Raw genomic sequence first — 23,762 nt, forward strand, 5'->3', positions numbered from 1 at the left:
TGTGAACGTCAGTGTTGTTCTACATGAGAAATGTGGAGTGCTGGTTGGAGCAGGATCCATCCTGAAGGAGCTGCATGCATAGCTGAGCTCCGGGGCTGCGGGTTTTCCAGCAGAGCTGCACAGGGATCATTGCTGCTTGGGTTAATTTCATTCCCTTGTAATTAACTAATGCCTGATCTGCCTGTAGTTGTATAAAGGACAAGAAACTGTAAATTCTGCATGATACAAATATAGCTTAACCCTTCTGTCATCATCTTCCAGGAAAGCATCTCATAAATCTATGTAGATTTTGTTAGCTAAATAGGGTTTCAGTACTGGCAGTGTAACCGGCGTGGGCTGTGTTTGTTACTGCTTGGTCCAGTTACCTTCTTTAAAGGACCCGTGTGTGCTGGAAAGGTGCAGAGCTGCGACACTGAATACATGGAGCAAGAAGGTTCAAAATGGAGGAGGCCCTGTACTCCTGTGCCACTTAGTCATCACTCCATTTTCAGGAGTGTTTTAGATGCTTCCTCGGTGGTAGGGATGCACCGTAGGCGCAGAGAACAGCAGCACTGCCAGCTCCTCCCTTCCAGCAAACCAGGAGCTTCGTGTTCTACTGGGCTTGCATTGTAGCTCAGGTTTCACTTAGGGTTAAAAAAGACTTTTGAGTGCTGTGCTGCAGCACCAAGGAGCACGTGCTTATTCCTCTTGTTTTTGATGTGTGTAAACCGGTCAAGGCTTGGTTATGTGAGCGTTCTGGGCTGCTGCAGACTGTTCTGTGTGTGGGGGACGCTGCTGTAATGGCAGCTGCTGTCATTTATCGTGTCAGTAATGCTGTCAGAGTTCTGTGCTGTTTGGGATTGCTTTATCTGCATTTAACAGGGGCAGTTAATTCCCCCGGGTGAGGTGTGACTGTTGTATGCTGGGAGAAGCTACGTCCCGGAGCCACAAATCCAAAATGTCAGGTGGCATCGTATTTAATAGATACTTTCAGAAGGAAAAAGCTTTCCAGTTGCAATGCGCTCAGATTTTCTTCAAATACAGGTGTTACGTATGAAGCAGAGATGATGCACTGTTCTGTTCTTTTTTTCTCCCATCCAAGCATTCCTTCTGATGGAGTGCAGTGATTAGAGAGCAGCTCAGTGTAGGGGCGCACAGCCTCTGGAAGTGATGTTGCTCAGATGAGCAACTGTTGTTTGATCATCCTGGTCGTCCCAGCCCTTCAGTGGGAGGAGTTGTGCTGTCCCAGCAGGAGGCCCCGTTGGCTCTTCCCCTTTTTTACCTCCAAGCACATGCAAATTTCACAGGCTGGAAGCTCTCAGCAGCCGGGTTTTGTGACTTGGAAGGCAGCCCCACAGCAGCGTTCACCTCGAGCAGCTGGCTGGTATTTAAAAATGCTGAAATGTTGGTTTTTGCCATTGGTTACTTTTTTGTTGGAAGGCAGGCGGTGCTGCTGGTGGGCAGAGCTGAGCAGTTTCTTGGGAACGTGTTCTGCAGTGTTGTGCAGAACGGGCCGAGGAGAAACCGTGACCTTTAACTGCTTGTTCCTAATTGTGAACAAATATTGCAGCTCCACCAGTGGTGGGATTTATTCACCCGCCTTTCTGAGGTTATTTAAGACGGGTACCAGGAGTGGGCCTGGATTTCTGCCACTTGTGGCTCTTCTGTTTATGATATTAATAAACCGGTGTCAAATGTCCTGGGAACGGGTGATGCGGGTTGAAAGACCTTTGTTTCAGCCAACAATAGACCTGAATTAGTGTGAATAGGAAAAGCAAATAGGCACTTCCTGGCATATTTTAAGGAATACTGGAGTTTGGGGAAGCATGCGGATTAGGAGCGAGTGCTCTAGCTTTTTTCCAAGTAAAATTTTGCACGTGTGTGTATGGTGGTCTTTCTAAATATGTTTGCTGAGCTCATAAATTAACATAGAGTCTCACTTGAGTAGATTCTTTAGGATGTTGTGTAAGGGAAAAACCAAACAGCATGAAGAGGGGACTGTCTCGGCTGTCTTCCTGAGCAGGCTCCTCCTTCAGTTGTGGACTTTGAGGCCTTTTGCAAAACTCTTGGACTGCCTTGAGGCTCACAAGGCTTTCCAGGAGTGTTGTAAAGATCCCCAGCAACAGTATTTGAAGCTGCAGGACAGAAGATGCCTTTGGAGACTGTAGGAAATTCCTGTTAGGCATTAAGCAGCCCATTTTTACTGAGTTTGTGGTATTGCCATGCTGGTCTAGCTGGTTGAATTGAAGAACGGCTCTGTTTTGACCCGATAGCTTCTCTGTTTTGCAACAACTGGGTAATGTTCAGTGCCTCTTTCCTCTTTACGTGCAGGGCTCTGGAAAGGTTTCCTTTCCCTGCAGTTTCAGGGTGGATCACAGGGTAGATGGGCTCAGGTGTGTGCAGAGAACATTCTCAGAGCAGAGGTGAGGCAGCCACCAGAGGACTTGAAAACAGCCCCCAGCGCTCCCTTCGCTCTGCAGTTTGTGTTTTCACATTGCTGGAGCAGTCTGACCCTGCCTGTTCACTATGCGGTGCTGATGCCTGTGCCGCCGTGACAGCGGGTGTTTTTGTTGTGTTTGCCTCGGGGCCGATGTGTGGTGAATGCATGGCTGTGTGCTCTGGCTGCAGCTCGGTGGTCCCTGGTGCTCGGTGTTCGGCTGCTGCAGGAAGGCTGGGCTCCTGGAAGCTGTGCTGCTGTGCAGCGCCGCGACGGTTGAAGGTGCTGCTGTGGTCACTGTGCTGCTCCACCTCTGGGAAGGTGGGATGTGCCTGTGTTCTGAAGGGAGCTGCAGAAATGTCCTTTCTCAAGGTTTAAAAATAGAAAGCAATTAATCAGGGTGATGAGGGTTAATGGGTTTCTACCTGGAAACCAAACAGCTTTGCATTTGTTTCTGTTGAGAGAACATTCTTCTGTCCGCTGTTGTGAGTTTACTAGAAGATTTTCACAGTAATTTCTGAAGTTCTTATTAATAAACTAATTTGGGGTTTAAAAAAAATAAAAATAAAAACAGCCCCCAAACTCTATTTAGTGCTTTAATTAGATGGAATGGCTTCGGGACAGCTGTTCAGATTCTTCTCAGCTGCTCACCTCTAGCTTTTTTCCTCTCTAAACGTACAGTGACTGCTGTGTGCTTAAAGGGGATTACAGAACACAGTTGCAGACTCGGTGAGCAGGAATAAAACCCCTGTGGTCAGATGCAGTCCAGTGGTTGCAGTAATTGTGGTACAGCGGATGCTTCACCAGGTCCATTGTGATCAACTTTTAAATCAATTTAAGGCTTAAAAATTCTTTCCCAAAGCTTGTACTGATCTGTGAATGCTTTAACTCATTTTACAGAGATGAAACATTTAACTTTGTCATTTTCAGTGACTGAGCTGTTGCACATCCATTCCACCTGTTCTCAGGGCTGCTCTGACTTCGTCCTGTTTTCCCTGTGCCACCACAGGGGCCCTGGAGCTGTGTGTGCTGGAGACGTTGAATTTCCCTCTGTAGTCAGGGAGGAAGCTGGTGGGCTGAGGTTTAAACACGTTTCCTTTCTGTCTCAGCATTACCAACTTGTCACTTCTAGGGAGCTGTCACTGGAAGTGTGAACTCGCTGTACAGATGGACAGAAATGCAGTTGACTGTTGGTTGTGAGCTCAGTGGTGTTTTGCAAAGCCGGCTGTGCCCTCTGGAGGTGGGGTTGTTCCTCTTCTCCCTCTTGCCTCCAGCAAATGAAGTTCAGGTGGTTGAGCAAAAAGCTGCCTGGTGTAACTTAGATGTGTGGCGGGTCATTCAAAAAAGTGTGAGGTGATGGTAATGCCTTTCTGTGGTGTGTGTTGTGACCTGTGGAAGTTGCAGCAGGCCTGTTGGTTGGGCCCTTGCCTCGTCTGGAGGTGGGACGTAAAGGAAACGGGTGCTAAATGCTGGGGGAACCTGCACTGAATGGGGCTGTGTGAGCTTGGCAGTGCTGAGCCGCAAACAGCAGCAGCCCAGTGAGGCACAGTGGTGTTGATGACGCAGAAGTAATGAAGCGCTCAGGGTGCTGCTCCCTGCTCAGCTTCAGTTGTTGTGTGGACCGCTGGTGGGCTTTCAGTGAAGTGCCTTCAAACTGGGTTGGTTTGAAAGCAGCAATCGGGGAGCTTGAGGAGATGGCTTCCCGGATGGAAGGCGCCGTGTGCTGGTAGGATGGGATTGTTCTGTTTCTGCTGTTACCTCGCTAAAACGCTTCACCTGTATGTTCAGCTATCGTTCCATTTCACAGGTAGAACTTCTGTAAAAGAACTTGAGATTTAATTCTATTTCAGTTCTGTTTTCTGCGATTTTAATGTCACTGCAATTGCTTTGCAGACAGGAGCAGCTGCCTTTGTGCAGCGCAGATGGACTGGGGTTGTTTTTCTCTCTGGTTGTTGAGCTTAGTAAAACTATCGGAGAACTATTAGCCATACATCAAACCAGTGCCAGCAAGGTTCAGGTTCCTATTGCTTAATGAGGAGGGGTCCAGCCTTTCGTTTAGGGAACTGGGTAGAAAGTTAAAGGTAAGGTATGTGATAACAGTGAGTAAATAGGTCAGGCTTTCAAATCCGAAGTTGAACTTGTAATTAACTGGGACTTGTCTGTTACGTAGACTGCTTTATTTTTCTTCCTTCAAAGTTTGGCATGGTTGGAAAGAGGAGAAGAAATGGAGAAATTGGGAAAGAAGCTTTTTAGTGATGTGCTTGTTATTTGTAGCACAGTGGCCTGGAGGACGAGCAGTTCTCTGGGGTTGGAGAATACTCTGAACGTTTTCCCTGCGCGTACGTTTCCCAGACTTTCAGAGGCCAACAAAACCAACTGGGTTGCTTGAACCGCATCTCTGGCTTCTGCATGTTTGTGTATGACTCTGGTAGGGCCAGCTCCAGCACAAAGCTAGCTGGGGATCACAGGAACTCCCCTCCCCTCTGCGTTCTGGTGCTTTGTGTGTTGTGTGCAGCAGTATCGCAGGCTGGTACTTAGGAGGGACCACGTAACCAGCTGCCCCTTGCATTGCTTCATGGCACTGCCACAAAAGACAGCCCCACTTTAGCCCCCCTTTCTTTCTTTCTGTCTTGCATATATTTCCATCCCATCCCTGTGTTTCTCAAGAAATGGTATATTTTTAATGCCCTCTCCTAGCAAGGAGAAGATCTTTTAAGAAGCAGTGTGGGATGACTCCTGAGAAGTGCTTTGGGCAGTTGGAATACCTTCCACTGGCTGCCTTTGCTTTTGTTGCCTGGTCACTTCTGAGAGATGGGATGAGTGTGGAGAATCACTCCTGAAAGTGAATGGAGAAAAGGGAAATGAAGTCAATAGTAAAACTGGTCATGGTAACTTACAGAATCCTGGGGCTCCCTTCCCCCCTGCACACATAAATTAGGGATGAGGCTGGAATGCAGGGGGTGTTTTCTTTCATACTGTCAGTACTAAACAGTGCTCATTTGGTTCTCTGCTTTTCCTGGTGTGTGTAGGTGCGTTGGGAGACCTCTGCAAATCCATGCATTGTCAGTCTCTTTGGTCTTGTTATACAGCTTTCCCATTCGCTTTGAGATTAACACTTTACTGTCTAGCTTCAGATACCTAACAGGCAATAAATTAGAACTCTCGATAAGCGTGATAAATAACCCTTGGTTGGAAAGTGCCAAACCATCCACAAGTTATTTCCAGACACCAAAGGCGTGCGAGTTCTGTGCGGATGCTCCTGCTCAGTTTTGGGCATGCTGACTTCATCTCTGGAGCGGAGCTGGGAAGGACGGGCACGCTGCAGTTTGTTGAGTTCAGTATCTTATGATGTCTGTGTACTCGTTGTGCTTTTCCATTCCTGTTCTGCCTCCTCAGTTGGAGACTGCTGGGGCTTCCTTGGATTTTAGTAGTAATCCTAAAAGTTGCTTTCTTGAAGCGTTCCCATTCCAGGTGGCTTCTGAAGTGTCCTTGGGATGATCGGTTGATGTTTAGCTGGACCAGAAACAGACTGACGATTCATAAGGCGGGCAAACTGAGGGCACTGCCTGCACATCTGGTCAGCGAGCGTCTTTTTAGCCCTTAGGACAGAATTACAACCTGCAAGCGCTCTGCTCTGCGCTGCAGCCGGGATGCTTCAGTTGCTCCTGTGGAAAATTCCCAGAGCAGAGCTGGGAGCCACTGGGAAGGTGTATAAACAATGAGGGAGCAACAAAATGCATTTCAATACTACAATTCTTTGTTCAGTACTTGGAAACATCAGGAGGTCGCTCCACTTGTGTAAACAGCCCGATTTGCTGCTGGGGCAGCAGATCAACGTGATTCCAGAAACTTGCACAGAGACCTTCCAGGTCTGCTGGAATAAAGAGGCTCTTTGTTGGCTGCTGTGATTGACTTGCTGCTGTAGAGTAGGTGACGCGTTTTGCCTACCAAGCATGCTCTATAAGCAGAGTTTATAAAAAGTTCATGGTACATTAAAATAGATAGCCTCTTCTTACTAATAAAATAGCTTTTATTCTATTATTGGAAACAAATTCTTGTACAGAATTGTTTTTCAGCCTCACAATGGGCTTTCTGGAAACCGAATCATTGGCATCTTTTGCTTGTTTGAATTGATGAAGCTGTTTCACTGCCTTGTCAACAGTGGAAAAACGTCAGCCAAAAAAAAAAAAGTTTGCTCATAGTTTTGAATCTGTGCTTCTTATTCAGCATTCAGCTCCCCTCATTGAAAAGCATGGAGGGGCCCTGAAGCGTGAGAGTGTTTTTTGGTCTGTCACTGAGCTGCTGATTGCAAACATTGCTCGCCTTTAAAGCGGAGGGAAGAAGCAGCATTTCTGATGTCAGATGCATTTCTTCACCAATTTTAGAACGACGTGTTCTGCCTATTTTCATTTAAACTGGTCATCTTTCCTAAGCTTCGGTTTTCAAATCATCTGAATTGTGTCTGACAGCCCCACCTCTGTGCTGGGTCTTGAAGTCGGGTTATTTGGGAGTTTAAGGACCTTTTACTTCTCAAACCCAGACTGAGCAGTTTCTCTTTGACTCTTCAGAACTGGTTCAGCTTTGGCCCATGAAGGGGCTGCAAGCACAGCAAAATTTGTGAGACTTTTAAGGCACAAATGCAACTTTGTGCTGCAAGCTGCAGATACATCTCCTAGCAGAATGAAGTATGGTAACAAAACAGTTCTGAAAGGGGGCGTTTCTTAAGAGTTGGAGGGTGCTGTGCCTTGGTAATGGCACAAAGTTGGTCCCACTTGAAAGCATTTTTAACACAGGAGGACTTTCTGGCTTGAGATGAAGGCAGCCTTGGCTCCCACCTTTTGATGCTGTGCAGGATTTCAGTTCTGTTCTTGTCCCATGTTGGCCTTATTTTAGTCAGTTTTTGGGCCTCTTTATCTGCTTCTGTTTACCCAGCCACAGTGTCCTGCAGCTGCCTCTGAATTCACGTGTTACAGCACTAGGCATTCATTCCTGTCATTTTCTTGTAAGGTGAGCTGCCCAAAATAGCAGGAGTTGGTGTAACAAATATTGAGTAAAAATTCTGAACTCACAATTGCTGTCATCCCCTGGGGAACAAATCAGACTTGTATTTTGGCTGTTTTCTTCTCAAGAATAACATAGCAAGAGGTGTCTGCTGCTGGTAAGAACTGCTTGGGGGCTTCTGGCATGGCTCCCTTTGGCACAGTGAGTTGTGAACGCTTAGTTTAACCATTACTAGAACTTGGAGATGAATGTCTTTTCTGCTTCTCCCACAAACACCTTGTTCAGGCTCCTTTGGTTCCAGGCAAGCTGGAGAGCTTCAGGTTCTTGTCTCCACATCTCTGAAGGAAAACCCGTGAAGCTGCTCCTCCTGAGACAAGAAGTGTTGTCTGTGCCTCGTGGTACTTACAGTTTTATTGGAACACTTCAAGTGAAGATGATGCCATCCATAAAAAGCTTAGAGCTGGCTGTAAAAATAAAGGTGATGTGCAGAAGAAAAGTAACTTTGGAAGCAGCTGCAGGAAATCAGCTTGTAGGTGCTGCATCAGGGAAAAACATCAGGCTTAGAGCACTCCTGAGAAAGCAGACTCTGTCCTGCCGCTGTGTGATGCTAGGTGATGGACCAGGAGCCTACTTGCACTTCTGTAGCATGCTTAAGCTTGCTGGTTGAGTTTGGCAGTAGTGTGGTTTGCTTCTTGGAGGCAGGAATTGACCTGCACAGTGGTTCTATGTGGGGTTTGTAGCATTTCAGTCAGCACTGCACAGCCTTTTCTATTGGCAGAGTATGTGCCATGGCAGTAGTAAATGGACTTTGGGCTGTGTGTATTCTTCCTTTGCTTTTATGTGAATGAAAGCCATTATTTTGAAGTATTTAATGCTCTGCAGTGGTATTGAGAGTGTGAAGTGGGGCCAGTGAGAGCTGTGTTCATCCATGCGACGATGCAGTTATGAGCCCTGAGCTGTCTGTCCCACGTTACGCAAGCCAATAAACTCAGTGCAGGTTTGGAAGAGCGCTGTGGAGCGAAGGTACTTCTGTCCTGCTTCTTGGTCTTGTTAGAGAGGTGTCTTCATCCGTGTGCTTGATGCTGTGCTGTAGCATTCCAAAATTGCAGCAGTTGAAATTGTCATCCTGGTGTCAGAGATGTCTTAGGATGCCTGGGGGGAGGAGAAGCACCCCTCTGGCTTTGGGTACTGCGTGTGTGCTGGTAACTCCGTGGAAGTCTTGTAGCATAGCGTGCTGAGGAGCTGTGGGATGTGGTTATCAGATAAGGGTGCGGTGGTTTCTTCTCTTTGACAGTCTGGTGTTTGAAGGGAGGGCGTTCAGGTGACATCAGCAGTAAACATGGAACGCATCTATTTCCAAAAGCCATTGGTGTTGGTGCAGGGCGCCGATGCTGCTGCGCCCTCGGCTGTTTCCCCTTGGAGCTGTTGGTGTGGGGATGGTGTGAGAGCAGCGCTCTGTGTTTGCACGACTCCCACCTAGAGACAGCAACAAAAACAGCGGCGCAGCAGGGAGCAGGCGGGGATCTGTTCGTGCTCTGCCCGTTGCAGCATCGAAAGACTTAAAGCAGCCCCACACGTAACTGCCACGGGAATTACAGTTACTGTTTGACATCGATTTTATCTGGCAGCGAGGGTGTTAATACAGATGAAAATACACAGGCGAATCGGTGCGCTGCGGAAGATGAAATGCTTCCCCTGTCAATTCTCAAACACTATTAAATCCACCCAGTTCAACACCAGTGCCTTGATGTCTGTCTCTGTCTTTGAGCAAGGTATGGCAATACGATAGTCTTAACGGTGAGTTATTGGATTTAAAATGCATGGTTGGTCGCTTTGCTCTTCAGTGCTGACTTTGGATTAATGTGCATCTGAGCCCTGCTTGGGGCTGCTGTGAGGCACCTTCTGCCTCCTTCCTTAGCACGTTTGCTGTGTCCTTGGAGCAGCCCAAGCTTGCAGTAAAGGCACACAGAATTCTGTAGATGTATCTTGAGCTTAGAAAATTACTTTTCCTCTTGCAATTGCTGATAAAAGGAATGCGTTTTTTCTTAATTAAATACTGTGTTTGGTCCACATGCTTGCAAATATCTTCTGCGTAGAACTGATCACGGGAGTCATGTCACGCCTGCTTTTGGAGGGCAGGGGATGCGAGCATTGCAAGTTTGCTGCTGGAGGTTGATGAGTCTACAGACAGCAGGAGTTGCATCGACTTGCAGATTGCTGATCTCAGGCTGGGATGATCTTAAAATAAATGCAAAAGGTGCATTTAAACTTTCAGGCTGTTCTTGCTATAGATTGTAAGGCTTTCAAACTTCAGGCTTTTGACCTTAGAAAACTTTCTGGTAAGTTGCATCAAAAGAGAACTGGTTAATATGTTCTTAGATGTGTATGCTGGATTTCAAAGAGAATTTTTGTTCTCTTTCCATGTGCATGCTTAAATCTGATGATAAAGTGCTGGATTATCAGTTTGAAGACTGGCAGTGTTGTTTCTGAATGCTTTTCAGAATGGTCATTGTTTGTAGACTCCTCTGTATTAAGAGGAGTTATTTTTTCCTGATGCAATTGATGGCTCCCTTGGGGTCTCCTCCTGTTAAGGTTTGCATCGTGTGGTACAGTCAAAGTTTGGTTGGTTTGCATTTTTCTGCATGCTGTCCAGATGTGAAAGGAAGATGCTGAATGGCACGTCTTCATTTAAGTGCTGTGCAGTCTCAAGTCCTACAGACATGAGAAAGCACTTCTTGTTCACAAGTATGTGAATGAATACAGTAGGCAGAAAACAAAGTGCGCTCAGGTCAGGGTTTTACACCGTGAGCGATGTGGGTCTCAGTTTACCTGCACACAGGTTTGTGTCACATCTGTATTCTTAACACAGTGCTCTTGAGAAAGTTCAGCCTGTTTCCGCAGTGCCACACAACTTGCAGTGAAGACAGGCTCCTGTTGGTGCTTTGTGATGTGGCATGCTGCTGTGTGTTAGCAAACACAGCTGAGCTTCGTGCCAAGCTTCTGACTCTGCATCTTTTACCTAGGAGGATTTTGCAGCGGGGTTTGGCCTGCTTGTCTGGGCTGTTTGTTGTGCAGCTCCCAGATACGCAGGGTGCTTGGAGCTGCTGTGTAATGCAGTTATTAAAGAGCAGGTTGCTGATGTCCTCAGAGGCCACCGCCCGTGTGCTTAAGGCAGCCGGAGAATGATGTAAGTTTCATTTTGTTATTAAATAAGAGGAAAATCTTACGTGTTTCGCTTCCTCAACGTGCTGCCTTAAGAGCTGTGAGCTGATGTTTAGCAGCAGCCTGCAGTTTGTAGAGCAGATTTTTTAACTCTAAGACACGGAATGAAGAAACTGACCAGTAGGGAAGATGGACACATTGCTCGTCTGCCATGGACTGGCATGGATGTGCAGCAGCCTGAATCGCACGTGTGAAAAGCCTGGGGTACCTCCTGCAGAAAGCTGGATTTAAGTAGTTTAATGCAGTGCAACGGCAGTCTGATATTGTTCAAAAGATGGCCTGGGTTCTGGTTCTAGCACTGGAAAGTACTGCGGGGTGTTTGAGAGCTGGAGTTGTGCTTGAGCTGGAAGGTTGTCCTTAACCCTTCAGTCTTCCTGCTTCACAAACAGATGAACTCAATGTTAGATACCACTTCTTTTGTCCACGTATATCTGCCATTTAATTTTAGCACTCCACGTGAAAATAGATGGTAATGTGGAGCTTGCTCATCCAGAAGAGGTATTCGGGTTTTTGAGTCATCGTGTTCAACTTGGATCCTGCTCTGGCTGTTTGTCCCTCATCCTTGCGTTCCTCACATGCCCAGCTCTGGCTGTGCCCACCTGGCAGCTTTTCCCTGGGCTCTCTGAAGTGTGCAGTGCTCCGTCAAAGGCAGCTGGGCGGTCCGATGGGTGCTGCTTGTGTCCCTTGGTGGGAGTGGAGGAGATACAGCAATGCAGGCATTGCCACAGGTTCTCACTGGTGTTGCAGTGTACTGAAAATCTGTTTCTATGCTTACATTACTTTCCTAACAGAAAAGCAGCTCTGAGAAGTAACTGCGTAAATCCTGAACTCTCACTGATCTGGTTTCGAATGTAGAACCTCTCCAAATAGCTTCTGTGCGTTTTGAGGAGCTCCTCGTTGTATTTCATACTTCAGTTGCTTTATTCACGTGGGCTGCTGCTGTTTTTTACCTACAGTCACAGCTTTCTTTGCCGTTTGGTGCACAGAGGCACGATTAACCTGTGCCTTTGTTTTCCCTACGCAGCGGATATAATTTCTACGGTAGAATTTAACCATTCTGGAGAGCTGTTAGCAACAGGAGACAAAGGAGGGCGAGTCGTCATCTTTCAACAGGAGCAGGAGGTGAGTGCTCAGTTAAAGCAGATGTAACGTTTACCTCTGTTTCCATTTGCTCTTTTTAAAGGAAGGGTGTGTGCTGTTATAGCGTGCTCCATGGGCAGTGTTTGTGTAATAAATGACGAGAAGATAATGGAATTTAATTACTGAAAGCTGTGACAGCGTTAGCAACGAGTTGAATTTTAGGATTGTGGCCTTCAGCTGTAGTTCAGACATGGTTTAAAAGGAAGGGGAGGATGCGCGAAGACCCTGGGGAGGCTGAAATTCGTTGCCTTACAGTGCCCTGCTTGGCTGTGGTTGTTATTTCAGATTTCACTGTAGTTGGGGAAATAAAAGTTGCCCTTAAATGTATTTGTAGCTGTGACCTAAGACGTCCTTTTCTGCTTTGATATCAGTCAGGTAAAATAGTTGAAGGCTCTGTCAACACTCATTTCTTACCAAGATCTAGGATTTCGTGCCAGTTAAAGTGTATCTCATGCAAGTCTTAGTGCCAGAGGGAATTCTCCTTTAAACTGTTCGCTGCATCCCTCGTGCTGCTGTGGAACTGGAGGTATTTTTCCCATGTCTGCAGTAATTTTGTTCACAGCTGAAGTTAGCTGCTGAACTGACCAGCTGCTCTCTTTTATGCAGAACGTTCAGGGTATAACTTAAAGTGCAGCCATGGGAAGCGTGGAAGGAAAGCAGACTTTAGTTTGACTCCTAGTTGATCTTATAAACGCTGGTACTTAACAAATGTTTTTCCCTCAGAAGGTTTTTGTGGGTGGGTCTGCATTATTCTTTCTGAATATAAACAGCGTGGGTTGCTGCACTCAATGCATTTACTTCTGGTTTAATGCTGTAAAAATACTGACTGCAGCTTTTTGTCCCCCTGTGAGCTATGCTTTCTCTGATGCATCCCATCTCTGCGTCAGGTACAGAATTCCTCCATCTCTTCTTTTAGGATGTGAGCTTGTTTCTTTACATGTGTGCTTAAGCAGCTTTCAGATGTTTCTGCACAAGCGCTCTGTTTCTCTGAGACCTGAGTCAGAAAGCAGTGTCCAGCACAGACTTGCTTCTATTTCTCAGCAAATACTGCAAAATCTATTTGTTATTATCTGATTTTCAGAGAAAACAGCTCAATAAATCTCTGACATCTCTCTAATACTGGAAGTTAGTGTACTATGTTCAAATAAGCAGTCGGTATTTGCATATGAGCAATAATAAGGTTTGTTATTAATCTACCTGGCAAAGCAGTCTGCTTTTATCAAGGGAGATGACTAAATATTTTTCCTCTACTTATTGTTTTTGTGTGGAAATGCTAGGATGCAGGCTTGAAACCACATCTTGTGTTGGCAAGTTTATGCAGCGCGTAGCTGAGCTAATACTAAAATCAGAGATGAAAAACCTGCTAAAAATGGAATCCGCTTAGTTATGTCTTGTATGTGAGAGATGACATTTTAAGGAGAATTGAGAACAAAGAAACCAACCAACACCCCAACACAAAACCAACAAAAGCTCTCAGTACAGGGAGCCGTAACCGAACTGCTCCGCATTGCGGAAGTGCGGGTTTGTTTCCATTTGATGCTTGTTCCGTTGGTCTTCTGGAGTTCTGGTGACAACTCCTGTGATGCCTGGAAGGGTCCCCACTCTTACCTTGAAAGTGGGAAAGCTGAGATGAAGCGCTTGATTTGAAGTCTGTAGTTGGAAGTTGACCTGATGAGAATTTACTGAAGGGAAAGAGAAGGACTTGGAGCAAGGCGCTCTGCCATCTGGCTGCCTGGGAAGGTCGTGCTGCTGCTGCTGTCATCGCTCCATGCAGTTGCAGTTTAAACTGCAGTTCCCCAGCGAGTTGCTTTCTGCTGCAGGTACGCGGGCAGCTGGACTGCAGTGACTGGATGAATCTCTCTGGTCAGTTGGTGCCATCTAGTGGGGTGCTCCTGGCTGACTGACCTCTCTAAACTTTGGCCAGAGCTCATGATGAATGCAGACCTGGTTTCCTTATTGTGTGCTTTGTAGGCAGGCACAAACTTGGGGTTTTAGCTTGCTCGTGTACTTCACAGATTCTCTTACTTGAAAGTACGTGAAGGCTGAAGCAGCTAACTGGCAGGGCAGGTTGTATCCAAGACTGCCTACAAGGCTGGCTTTAGGTCTTTTGGTTGGACTGAAGTACCAGCTCTCACCAGGCTGCGTCACAAACCATGCATACGGGAAGGCAGCCGCTGAAAGCAGGAGCTCTTGAGTTTCCCAGCCTTGTGCAACTTCGCCCACTGCTGAGCTGCTGCCATCTGTGGGCTGGAATGTGGCAGCCCTTCTGCGTAGTGAAGCAAGTGACTTTACATAACTCAGAGGAAATGAATGCTGTATCTAATTGAAACTGAAGGCGGAATCTGCGTAGGCAGCCTGCAATTGCCAAAATTGGAATTTCACATCAGGCACTTGGGCCAACACCTTCTTGTTTTGGTTTTAAGAGTGCCATGAGACGATCAGTTGGTTTAAATCTTGCTTCTAAATCCCAAGGGTGGATTTCACACATTGCTGATTCTACGTGTTCTAGCTCTGTAGTTTTAACACAAGTGTGTCCAAGGGTGGATCAGTGTGGTGAGTGTGGAATGGAAGAGAAGGTCGCTGAGTTGAGGCCTGCGCTTCCTGACGCTCAGTAGGTTGACTTCAGAAGTTGCCATTGAATGCAGTGACCCTGCTTCATTTGTTAGATGTAACTGGAACTTGGAACAAAGTTTCTTCTGTTCTCTGGGGTGGGAAGGCCAGTGTAACTGAGAGGTGTGGTACAATATTCTCACGCCAAGTCCCACTTCCAAGGCATTTTTGCCATTTTTTCTTTCTCCCCCCTATAAGCATACTGGAAAAAAAATTAAGAATTCCTGCCAACCATTTTAGGTAGGGCTGTGAGGCAAAAAAACACTGCAGGGAATACGACTAATGTGGACTAGCTGGGATCTTATGGAGAAGCATGTTTTAGTGACGTGTCAAGGGATTAAATGAATGGATGGACATGAGGTGCACAGGGGAAGTGAAGTCTGCAGCCAAGAACATCTCACGGGAAAGGCATCTGATGGTGCAGCCTCTTGAAAGGGGTGGAACAGGAAGGATTCCAGTTCTGTCAGCCACTGGAGGAAGCGTGAGGTTCCACTCCTGCAGTGCAGTGTTAGAGCTAGAAGGCCCCTGTGCGAAACGCAGCTTTTAGAAAGGTGAGGAATTTCTACAAGTTCGGAGACTTCTCGGTGCTCCAAGCGGTCCCACTGTCCTTAAAGGCCGGCTGCAGCTGTGACTCAGATTAGCAAAGATGGATTCGTGAGAGAGGTTTTGGTTTTTTTTCCTTCAGAATGGGGAAAAACTTCTTAAAACAGTTGGAAACTTCAGGGAATGTGGGCATCATTCAGCAGAGTAGCAGAGCTGCTTGTGGAGGTGAGATGTAGGAATGGTGCCAAACAAGCTGATGGATTTGCCGTCCAGGCGGCTGTGTTTCTCATGAGGAAATGTCCTCCTCAAAGTGAAGGTGGGAAAACTAACGATGAGGGGCGATGGAGCTCTTGTCTGTGGTCTGATGAAAGCCGACGCTCTTGCCGTAGAGATGATCCTTCTTCAGTCTGATCTGCAGGCTTGTTAAAATGAGGTGAACTTTACACTGAAGGATCCTTGCAGCAAATCTGATGCGGGCAGCGGCAGAGTATAGAAATCTCATCCAGCCTTGTGTTGATTAGCAGGGTGCTAATTGTGAATGTTGCTGCATAAATATCGAGTTCTGGCTTCTCTCTGCAGCCTTGCGAAGCATTCTGTACGTTACATACCTATCTTGATCGTTTAATTCTCTTTTTAGAACAAAACCCAGTCTCACAGTAGGGGAGAATACAATGTTTACAGTACCTTTCAAAGCCATGAACCAGAGTTTGACTACTTGAAAAGTTTAGAAATTGAAGAGAAGATCAACAAAATTAGGTGGTTACCCCAGAAAAATGCTGCTCAATTTTTATTGTCTACAAACGGTAAGTGATGGCTTAATATTAATCCTGCATGACCTGTTGTTGCATGGGCTGGCTGTTGGGGTGTGTGGAACTGTGGGAGTGCTTCGTTTGTCACTCATAGCAACCGAAAAAAAACTTGCTCTAACTTTCTGAAAAGAACAAACTGTGCAGGAGGTCTTTTTAATGCTGCTTATCCTGTCTTTTTTTCTTTGTGTAATTTTGAGACGAAGCAAAATTTATATCTAAATGAATTCCTTATCTCCAAGTAGTTCTGTCCTTTTGGTCTTGTTTGAAGGCTTTGTGTTAAAGAGCATCAGCTGTGAAGGCTGACGTCATTGCTAAGCTTTGATTCGCAGCCGTGGCTGTTTAATTTCAGATAAAACAATAAAGTTATGGAAAATCAGTGAAAGGGACAAGAGACCAGAGGGCTACAACCTGAAGGAGGAAGATGGGCGGTACAGGGATCCTACTACAGTCACAACACTACGGGTGAGTGCTGTCCTGCATGGGTTGGCCGTCGCCATTTCCCCCTGTGGGCGGTGGGCGCGTGTTGGAGAGCTCGTCTTTCCTGAGCTCATGGGCGCCGCGCAGCTCGCTTCTCTGTGAGGCTCTGGGTGTCTGCAGGAGCTCTGTTTCTGTGCCTGCTGTTCTGCAGGCGCAGTTACTTAGATAATGTAGCGAGCTTCGGTGCATTGAAGGGCTGTGCTGCTGCTGCAGTGCATCTGCATTTGAACTTGCGCTGCTGTGTGTTTTGCAGGTGCCAGTATTCAGGCCCATGGACCTCATGGTTGAAGCTAGTCCACGAAGAATATTTGCCAATGCTCACACGTATCACATCAATTCCATCTCCATTAATAGTGACTATGAAACGTACCTATCTGCAGATGACCTGCGGATTAATTTGTGGCACCTAGAAATTACAGACAGAAGTTTTAGTATCTTTTTTGCATTGTTCTGTATGGCGTATATATAAAAAAGGCTTTTATTTCATGAGACGTGTTTGTGTAGCATGGCTTTGGCTCCAAAGTGTTGCTCTGCTTCCAGACTTCAAGCACAGTCTTCCTTTTGTATTTTTGTTGGCTTGTTTTAATTCTGCTTGGCTATTTCAGATGTTTTGATGAATTGTTGAATACCTTTAAACTGAAAAATACGTTGTGGAAACCGGAGGAAATTCCTTAACAAAATGGTTTAGATATTGTAGATATTAAGCCTGCCAACATGGAAGAGCTGACAGAGGTGATAACAGCTGCAGAGTTCCACCCAAACAGCTGTAATACGTTTGTATACAGCAGCAGTAAAGGAACGATTCGTCTCTGTGACATGAGAGCATCTGCCCTCTGTGACAGGCATTCGAAATGTAAGTTCTGGCCTGCAGTGTTTATCGCTTGTGGGCTGTGGTATCTTGCTCCTAGATGAAAGTAAGCACTCAGTAAGCATGCGTTAAACTGTTAAACAGTGAACAGTGTTAAAATACGACATGGCGAGCGTCTCGTGCTTAAAAAACAGCCCCACACCTAACTGGGTGTATTTCTGTTGGGAGAGGTAGAAGCTTACCTCTTGAAATGCCTGCTTTATTTCCTTGCAGTGTTTGAAGAACCAGAAGATCCCAGCAACAGATCGTTTTTCTCTGAAATCATCTCTTCCATATCTGATGTCAAATTTAGCCATAGTGGTCGTTACATGATGACTAGAGATTATCTGTCGGTGAAGATCTGGGATTTAAATATGGAGAACAGACCTGTGGAAACATACCAGGTATTTGGTTGAAACACTGATGGACGTTGATGGTCTTACTGCTAGTCCAGCAGCTGTTAGCTGTGTCTGTAAGCAACTGGCCAGGCAGCATCTGTGAGGTGAGTGGGTGCCACACGTGCTTTAAGGACTTTGCTGTTTGCAGGCTGATGGCAGGGCCTCACACTGTGTGTTGGTGTGAAAGTCTCCCTCTTACACAGCGGCATTGCAGGAAGGGAAATGTCCAGCTGTGAGGTAGCTCGTCTCTTTTAGTCTTCAGTTGATTTCGCAGTGTCCTGTTACCTCCTGAGGACATGGAGGTAAAACCTTTGCTTTGTAGGAAAGGTTTCCAGCTAGCGCTGACACTTGCTGAATTTCCAAGCTTATAAGCTTTATAAGAAAAACTGTTGAAGGGCTCCTCTTCATCATCTGCAGGGAGGTGATGGGTCACCAAAACAGGGCTTCTAGGAAGCAGCCAGGTTTGCCGGACGCTGTTCCAGAGGTTATTTTACAGGTTTGTCATGCTCAATATTAACTGTTTCAACTCTTTCCCAGGTGCATGAATACCTCAGAAGTAAACTTTGTTCACTGTATGAAAACGATTGCATTTTTGACAAATTTGAATGCTGCTGGAACGGATCAGACAGGTAAGTTGGATGCTTCTCTGTATGCCAGGCTTTTCCAGGCTGTTATCAAAACAAGCAGACAGCCTGAAGCCTCAGGTGTGTGTGAGATGAATGGACTCTAAGATACGTGTGTTAGCTGTTAATCAGCTGATCCCGTAGCACTGGATTGTTGGAATTGCCTTAGTTAAACAGGTGTAGAGTTGGGATGATTTTCAGTTGAACTTTCCCTCCTTTCCCCCACCTTCTCTGCAGCGTCGTCATGACAGGATCTTACAACAACTTCTTCAGGATGTTTGACAGAAACACGAAACGCGACGTCACCTTGGAGGCGTCTCGGGAGAACAACAAACCCCGCACGGTTCTGAAGCCACGCAAAGTGTGTGCGAGCGGTAAGAGAAAGAAGGATGAGATCAGTGTTGACAGCTTAGACTTCAACAAGAAGATCCTACACACGGCCTGGCATCCCAAGGAAAACATCATTGCTGTAGCTACTACAAACAACTTGTATATATTTCAAGACAAAATGAATTAGGGTTGGCATTCCTAACTGAAGAGTCCACTTCCTGCATAGTTGAAATAGTTGAATCTAGCATTTGTACCTGTAAACGAAAGAGAATGAGAGGTCCATTATGGCACCCCTTTCCAGTGTTTAAAATGTGCCATATGACAACACACTTTTATAGCTACATGGAGAAAGCTCTGCTGACGTGTCACGGAGCTCTCCATGTCTGCTAGCCATTTAGGTGAGGATAGGGCACTTTTTAATTTAAATGACTACTTGCACCATCTTGCCTAATGGACTAGATTGGACTGTATCAACATCGGTTTACTCCACTTTTTATGCCTTCCATTGTGATGACGTCAAACACAGGGAAAGCCTTCAATCATGCTATGGGATTTAATTGTGTAACCTCATTACTGTATCATTTGTGGCCCCTTTTTTTTATTAAATACAGCTCATTCTTGCTGTGGCTTGTAGCATTCCTCCTTCTGGCTTCCTGGACTCCCCCTTTCCCTTTCATCCCCCTCCACCTCGCCCTGGTGGTGGTGTATAGAGGAAAAGAAACAAAAAACACAAAATAAAGCACATGAGATGGGTCCGTTTGGGGTCAGTGGTAAAGGGGGTCTGTGTTGCAACAAATGTTTTAATGAACAGTTGACTGTAATCACTCCTTGCCGTGTCTGGCACCAAGAAAAAGAGAGAAAATAAGGAGCAAAAAAAAACTACTGAATAAAAGTGACAAAGAATGGAGAATCTGTTTTCTTTTTTTAATCTACCTCTTTATACAAATACTCTGTGTTTTACCTTAGATGCATGAAAATAAATGATGTTTTTTGTAATGATTTTAACCAGTATTAATTATTTTTAATGGGAATGAAGAGAGGGAGGGATTTCACAAGTATCTGCATTCATTCATGAATGACAATAATAGCAGCCTTAGGATGTCGCCCACTTTCATTTCAAAATCATGAGCTCCCGTCGGATTTTGCCGTTGTCTGAGCAGACCAGGGCTGTTCCAGTATCCTTAAAAGCTCTTTTCTTAAACTATTGCTGAAGCTGGAACAGGAGCAGAATTTGCAGGTTTAAGATCTACACTACGGGACTCACTTCTGATGCTTCGTTTCGCCCTGGTTTCTTTAATGCCTTGTTTTAGGATACGATACCTTCAATGCCTTGTTTAGAGTACAAAGTCCCCTGTGGTTTTTTAACGAGTTGTTTGAATTCTTGTCTAGCAGTATGATGTTATGTAGCTCAAAATAACAAGTGATGACATAGGTAACTACTACACTGCATTCTGAGAAGCTCTATTTTCTGTATTTTATTGCTATCAGTAACCGAGTGGAAATGTAGTTTTACCATGCAAGTGTTTCTTCTGGCTTTTGGCTTTGCAATGTTATTGCACTTACAGAAATGTGAAATGGTGCAATGATCAGAAAATACGTGGAGTACAGAAGCTGCATGAAATAAGTGTTCATAGCTATTTGAGAGATTTAAACTCTTCAGCAAATAAGGCTTATCCAAAGATGAACTAGATACTGATGCTTTATAAGGCTCATGAGTTTTTACCTCCGGATGTTTTTGCTAATTGTGCTTTTAGGTTTGCTCTTCCTTCAGGGAGGCGTTCAGAATGAAGCTTAAAGTCGTAGTGAACTCACCTGGACTTGGAGGACTTTCATGTTTCAGTTACCTAGATTTAACTTATTTCTAAAGCTTAGTTATAGATGGTTATGATAACGCCTCTATTATTTGATCAACTAAGATACTGTTTCTGCTGTAAAATTATGGCTGAGTTAGAGATTGTTAACAAGACTGCACTTGCAACCATACTTTAGTTTAAGTCCTTGTGCAGAGGTTTGAAAATGTAAAGATTGTAATATTAGATCCGGTTCTCTTAAATACAGTATTTGTCTTGTAACATGCATGCCTGACCATGAGCCTTGGTAAAATCCTTACAATATTTCACCTGTTAGCCTTGTTTTTTTCCTTTTTCACAAAGAGTAACTGCCCCAGGAACAGCAGCTGTTTTCCAGAGGGCGAAAAATACTTGCTAGCAGTTGAAGAAACCTGTTGGTTGTCGTCCATAGAGGTGTTTCACGGGATCAGGCCCAACATTTGTTCATTACCTTATCATGAGAGCAAAGAGGAAATCGGGCACTGCTTCAGCAACAGAGCTGGTAAAAATTCATCTCTGTTTTCGCAAAGGTTTAATTGTTATTTTGGGAATATCGAGGTTTGCGAGAGCAAGATTGCTACTTTTACTTGTGTATCTGTATATCCTGAGCGATGCACTGAATACATGAAAAGCTGCACAGACGGCAGTGGGGATGCAAAGACAGAACTGAACACGTAGTTTCTCGTAGATGGAAGTGCAGCCTTCTAGCAATACTACACTCAAGCAGAACTGCCTCTTGGACCTCAGCTGTGCTTGTTGGTTTCAGGAGTTTTAAGGCTAGTCTTGGGAAATCCTTGTTTTCAGCAGTAGCGGTGATCTCTGGCCTGTCGCTTGAGGTTTAACCTATCCTCAACAAAACCAGCTACTGACTTTGGTGTCATGCTGTCCAATAGATACTTCTCTAAAACACTGTCCATTGACATATGCTGTAAATCTTATATTTTATTAATAAAAGTATGCATAGAATACATCTTGTCAGGTTGCTTTTTATCTTTCTTCCCATCCCTTCTCTCTACTTACAGGTTTTTGAAATTGCTCATCCTTCTTGCTGCATGTTGAGTAGTGCCCTTCTTGCTAGGTGCTGTGTTATTTCTGGGCCTTAGCCTGGAGAGCTTGCCAGACGGGGTGGGTGGGTGTTAAGGCAGTCCTGCCCTCCTCCATTACACTTGGAGGAAAGCAGCTGCTCCGTTTTCCTGCTCTCCCTCAGTTCCCAGTACAACCAGTGCAGCTGTTCAGTTCTCAGCCCTTAAATACTGAACCAAACCCTTCCCTGGAGTCTGTCTCGAAGGCTTTGATGCAGCAGATTACCTACAGCTGCCACTTAGGTGGTTAATATTTGCGGAATGGCAACCATACTTCAGACCACAGCGATACTGCCAGCAATTAACGTGCAGCCCGTTGTTATCTGACTGGTACAGGGCTGAGGTGCAGTCAGGCTCTGTGGCTGAAGTCCCTTTGCTGCTTTCCTGGTGAGGAGAAGCTAATGCCATCAAACATGTTGGCAGCATCCTACTGTGTGCTCAGTGTTCTATTGGGGCAGGGCTGTAGCTTCCACTCAGTTGTCCCAAATCTAAATATATTTATCTTTTTCTCAGCTTACCTTGGAAACACTGATGTTGATGAGCAGAAACGCAGCTTTGTCCTCCTGGGGAGAGGCTGCTGCCTGTTGGAAGGCTGATTTGTTGTTACTGCTCTGGAATTGGGCGGTCATGGGGGTGACGTAGCTAGAAGCAGTAATTTCCTGTGCACTGGATTTCGTGTCTTCATTTCTTCATCTCTGGCATTCCCGCCATAACTTCTGACTTAGACTGAGCAGTAGGAGGTGTTTCCTTTTGCCCTTTCCCATATAATTAGCAGTTGCAAGTTGAACTGTTGATGTAGAGAGTTGAGGTGGGGAGAGGTGTGCTGGGACCGAGGTTGCTGTTAATGACTACCGGTGTCTTGAATAGTTTCTATTGTTCGCTCACAACAAATGCCTTATTTAACCTGGTATGGAAGGTTTGGGTTTGTAGAGAAAGGACTTTTGTAATTTGTAGAAGTTGCGGTAGTGGCTGGAATAGAAACAGCAGGCATTTCTTTCTAGTGCGATGCAGCTCAGAGCCAAGAAGCAGCATGGATTTTCAGTATGGTCTACCTTTGAATTCTAACAACCTCTGCCTTTTTCAAACAATACGTCTATTTTTCTTTCACAAGAAAAAGCAGGTGCTTCTATATTGGTCTCCTCCACTAGGAGGCAAAATGTTACTGAAGAAGAGGGTGGACAAAAAACGCCTTGGAGCCGTGAGCATAAAACTGCAATTAGTTTGGCAGCTCTTGAGAGATAATCAGGCAGCATCTTATGTGTTGACTTGAACTGACTGACTGGCTTTCTATAAGAAAACCCTTTTTCTTGCACAAAAGGCCTTCCCCAGAAGTTTACAGCCACTGTTCCTCTTCTATGATCGCGTGGCTTTTTGTCCCTCCGCCTTAGCTACTCTCATAGCATTTTCCACCTGAGGATTCAATTACTTTATAAGCACGAATTAAGTCATTCAGCTGCCTTAAGGAGCCTGTGTAGTGGTTAGAGAACAGGTCTGAAAGTCAGGACTTCTGAATGCTATTTCTGGCTCTGCATTGACTCACTCTGTAATCTCGATTAATTTGTCTGACTCAGAAATGTTAATAGTCCCACTTTGCTGATAAATATTCATGCCATGAGCATTATGGCAAACGCTTCCTGGATGATGGAGATGACAAATGATGCTTGATGTTAGCCTGGGAGTGTTAGGATTGCAGAGTGGGATGGGGCTCTGTTCAGCATCATAAGTACCTTGTTTTTCTGATTCTAACCTAGAACACATCTGTGGCCCTTCTATCTGTGAAGGGATGTCTTATTAGAATGTCTAAATTGCTGCTGTCTTTTCATAACATATAGCAAATTCTGTACCAGTGATAACTGAGGGGCATCCAGATTTTTGACAAGATCAGACATTTGGTGTGGACATGTAAACATATACAGTCACATTGGTAGGAAAGATCAGTGTCACGTAAGGCAGATTTAGAATGTCCACACATCACTATTTCAGCCAGCGCAGCGTAGATGAGAAAACGAAGAAAGATATTTGCTAATGATCATCTAGAATGGGATAACTGTGACAGTTGTACGCACCCTAACCCTGATAAATTCTGATAAGTCATCTTTTTTGCTGAGTAACAAGGAGTTAACAACATTAATGCAGATGGGTCTGTCTGAATTTGTTTCAGTCTCTGATAGCAGCAGTAGTACTACCACGCAACAGTGATCCCCTGCCCCTATTTATATCCCCACGGCTGCTGATGGGAATGGCTTTGTGTGAAGGCCTCCATCAGTGCTGTTAGGAAGTAAAATGCCATATGTGTTTGTGTGGGATGGGATTGGTTACAAAGTTCCATCAGAGATACTTCAGGCCTCGAAACAGACCTTGGAGTTTAGGTGGTATCACACGGAATGAAGGTAGTGAAACTGATTTATTGAGAAATGAAGGCAAGTTAAATTGTC

General features: G+C 45.3%; 1 protein-coding gene across 5 annotated transcripts in view; it reads left to right on the forward strand.

Moving 5' to 3' along the window:
* PPP2R2A (protein phosphatase 2 regulatory subunit Balpha) overlaps positions 1-21,213 on the forward strand; it is a 38,448-nt gene extending 17,235 nt beyond the window's left edge. For all 5 annotated transcript variants that reach the window (XM_042886708.1, XM_042886710.1, XM_042886711.1 and 2 more), the window contains 8 exons: positions 11,664-11,761; positions 15,570-15,735; positions 16,091-16,203; positions 16,472-16,649; positions 16,907-17,071; positions 17,300-17,469; positions 18,001-18,092; positions 18,324-21,213. In XM_042886708.1, the coding sequence (XP_042742642.1) occupies positions 11,664-11,761; positions 15,570-15,735; positions 16,091-16,203; positions 16,472-16,649; positions 16,907-17,071; positions 17,300-17,469; positions 18,001-18,092; positions 18,324-18,603 (1,262 nt within the window). In that variant the 3' untranslated portion in view covers positions 18,604-21,213. The remainder of the gene's footprint in view (positions 1-11,663; positions 11,762-15,569; positions 15,736-16,090; positions 16,204-16,471; positions 16,650-16,906; positions 17,072-17,299; positions 17,470-18,000; positions 18,093-18,323) is intronic.
* The last annotated feature ends 2,549 nt before the right edge of the window (positions 21,214-23,762 follow it).

This window comes from Lagopus leucura, unplaced genomic scaffold (genome assembly GCF_019238085.1).
Source record: "Lagopus leucura isolate 7727_CA_CO unplaced genomic scaffold, USGS_WTPT01 Super-Scaffold_100062, whole genome shotgun sequence".
Taxonomy (NCBI): Eukaryota; Metazoa; Chordata; class Aves; order Galliformes; family Phasianidae; genus Lagopus; species Lagopus leucura.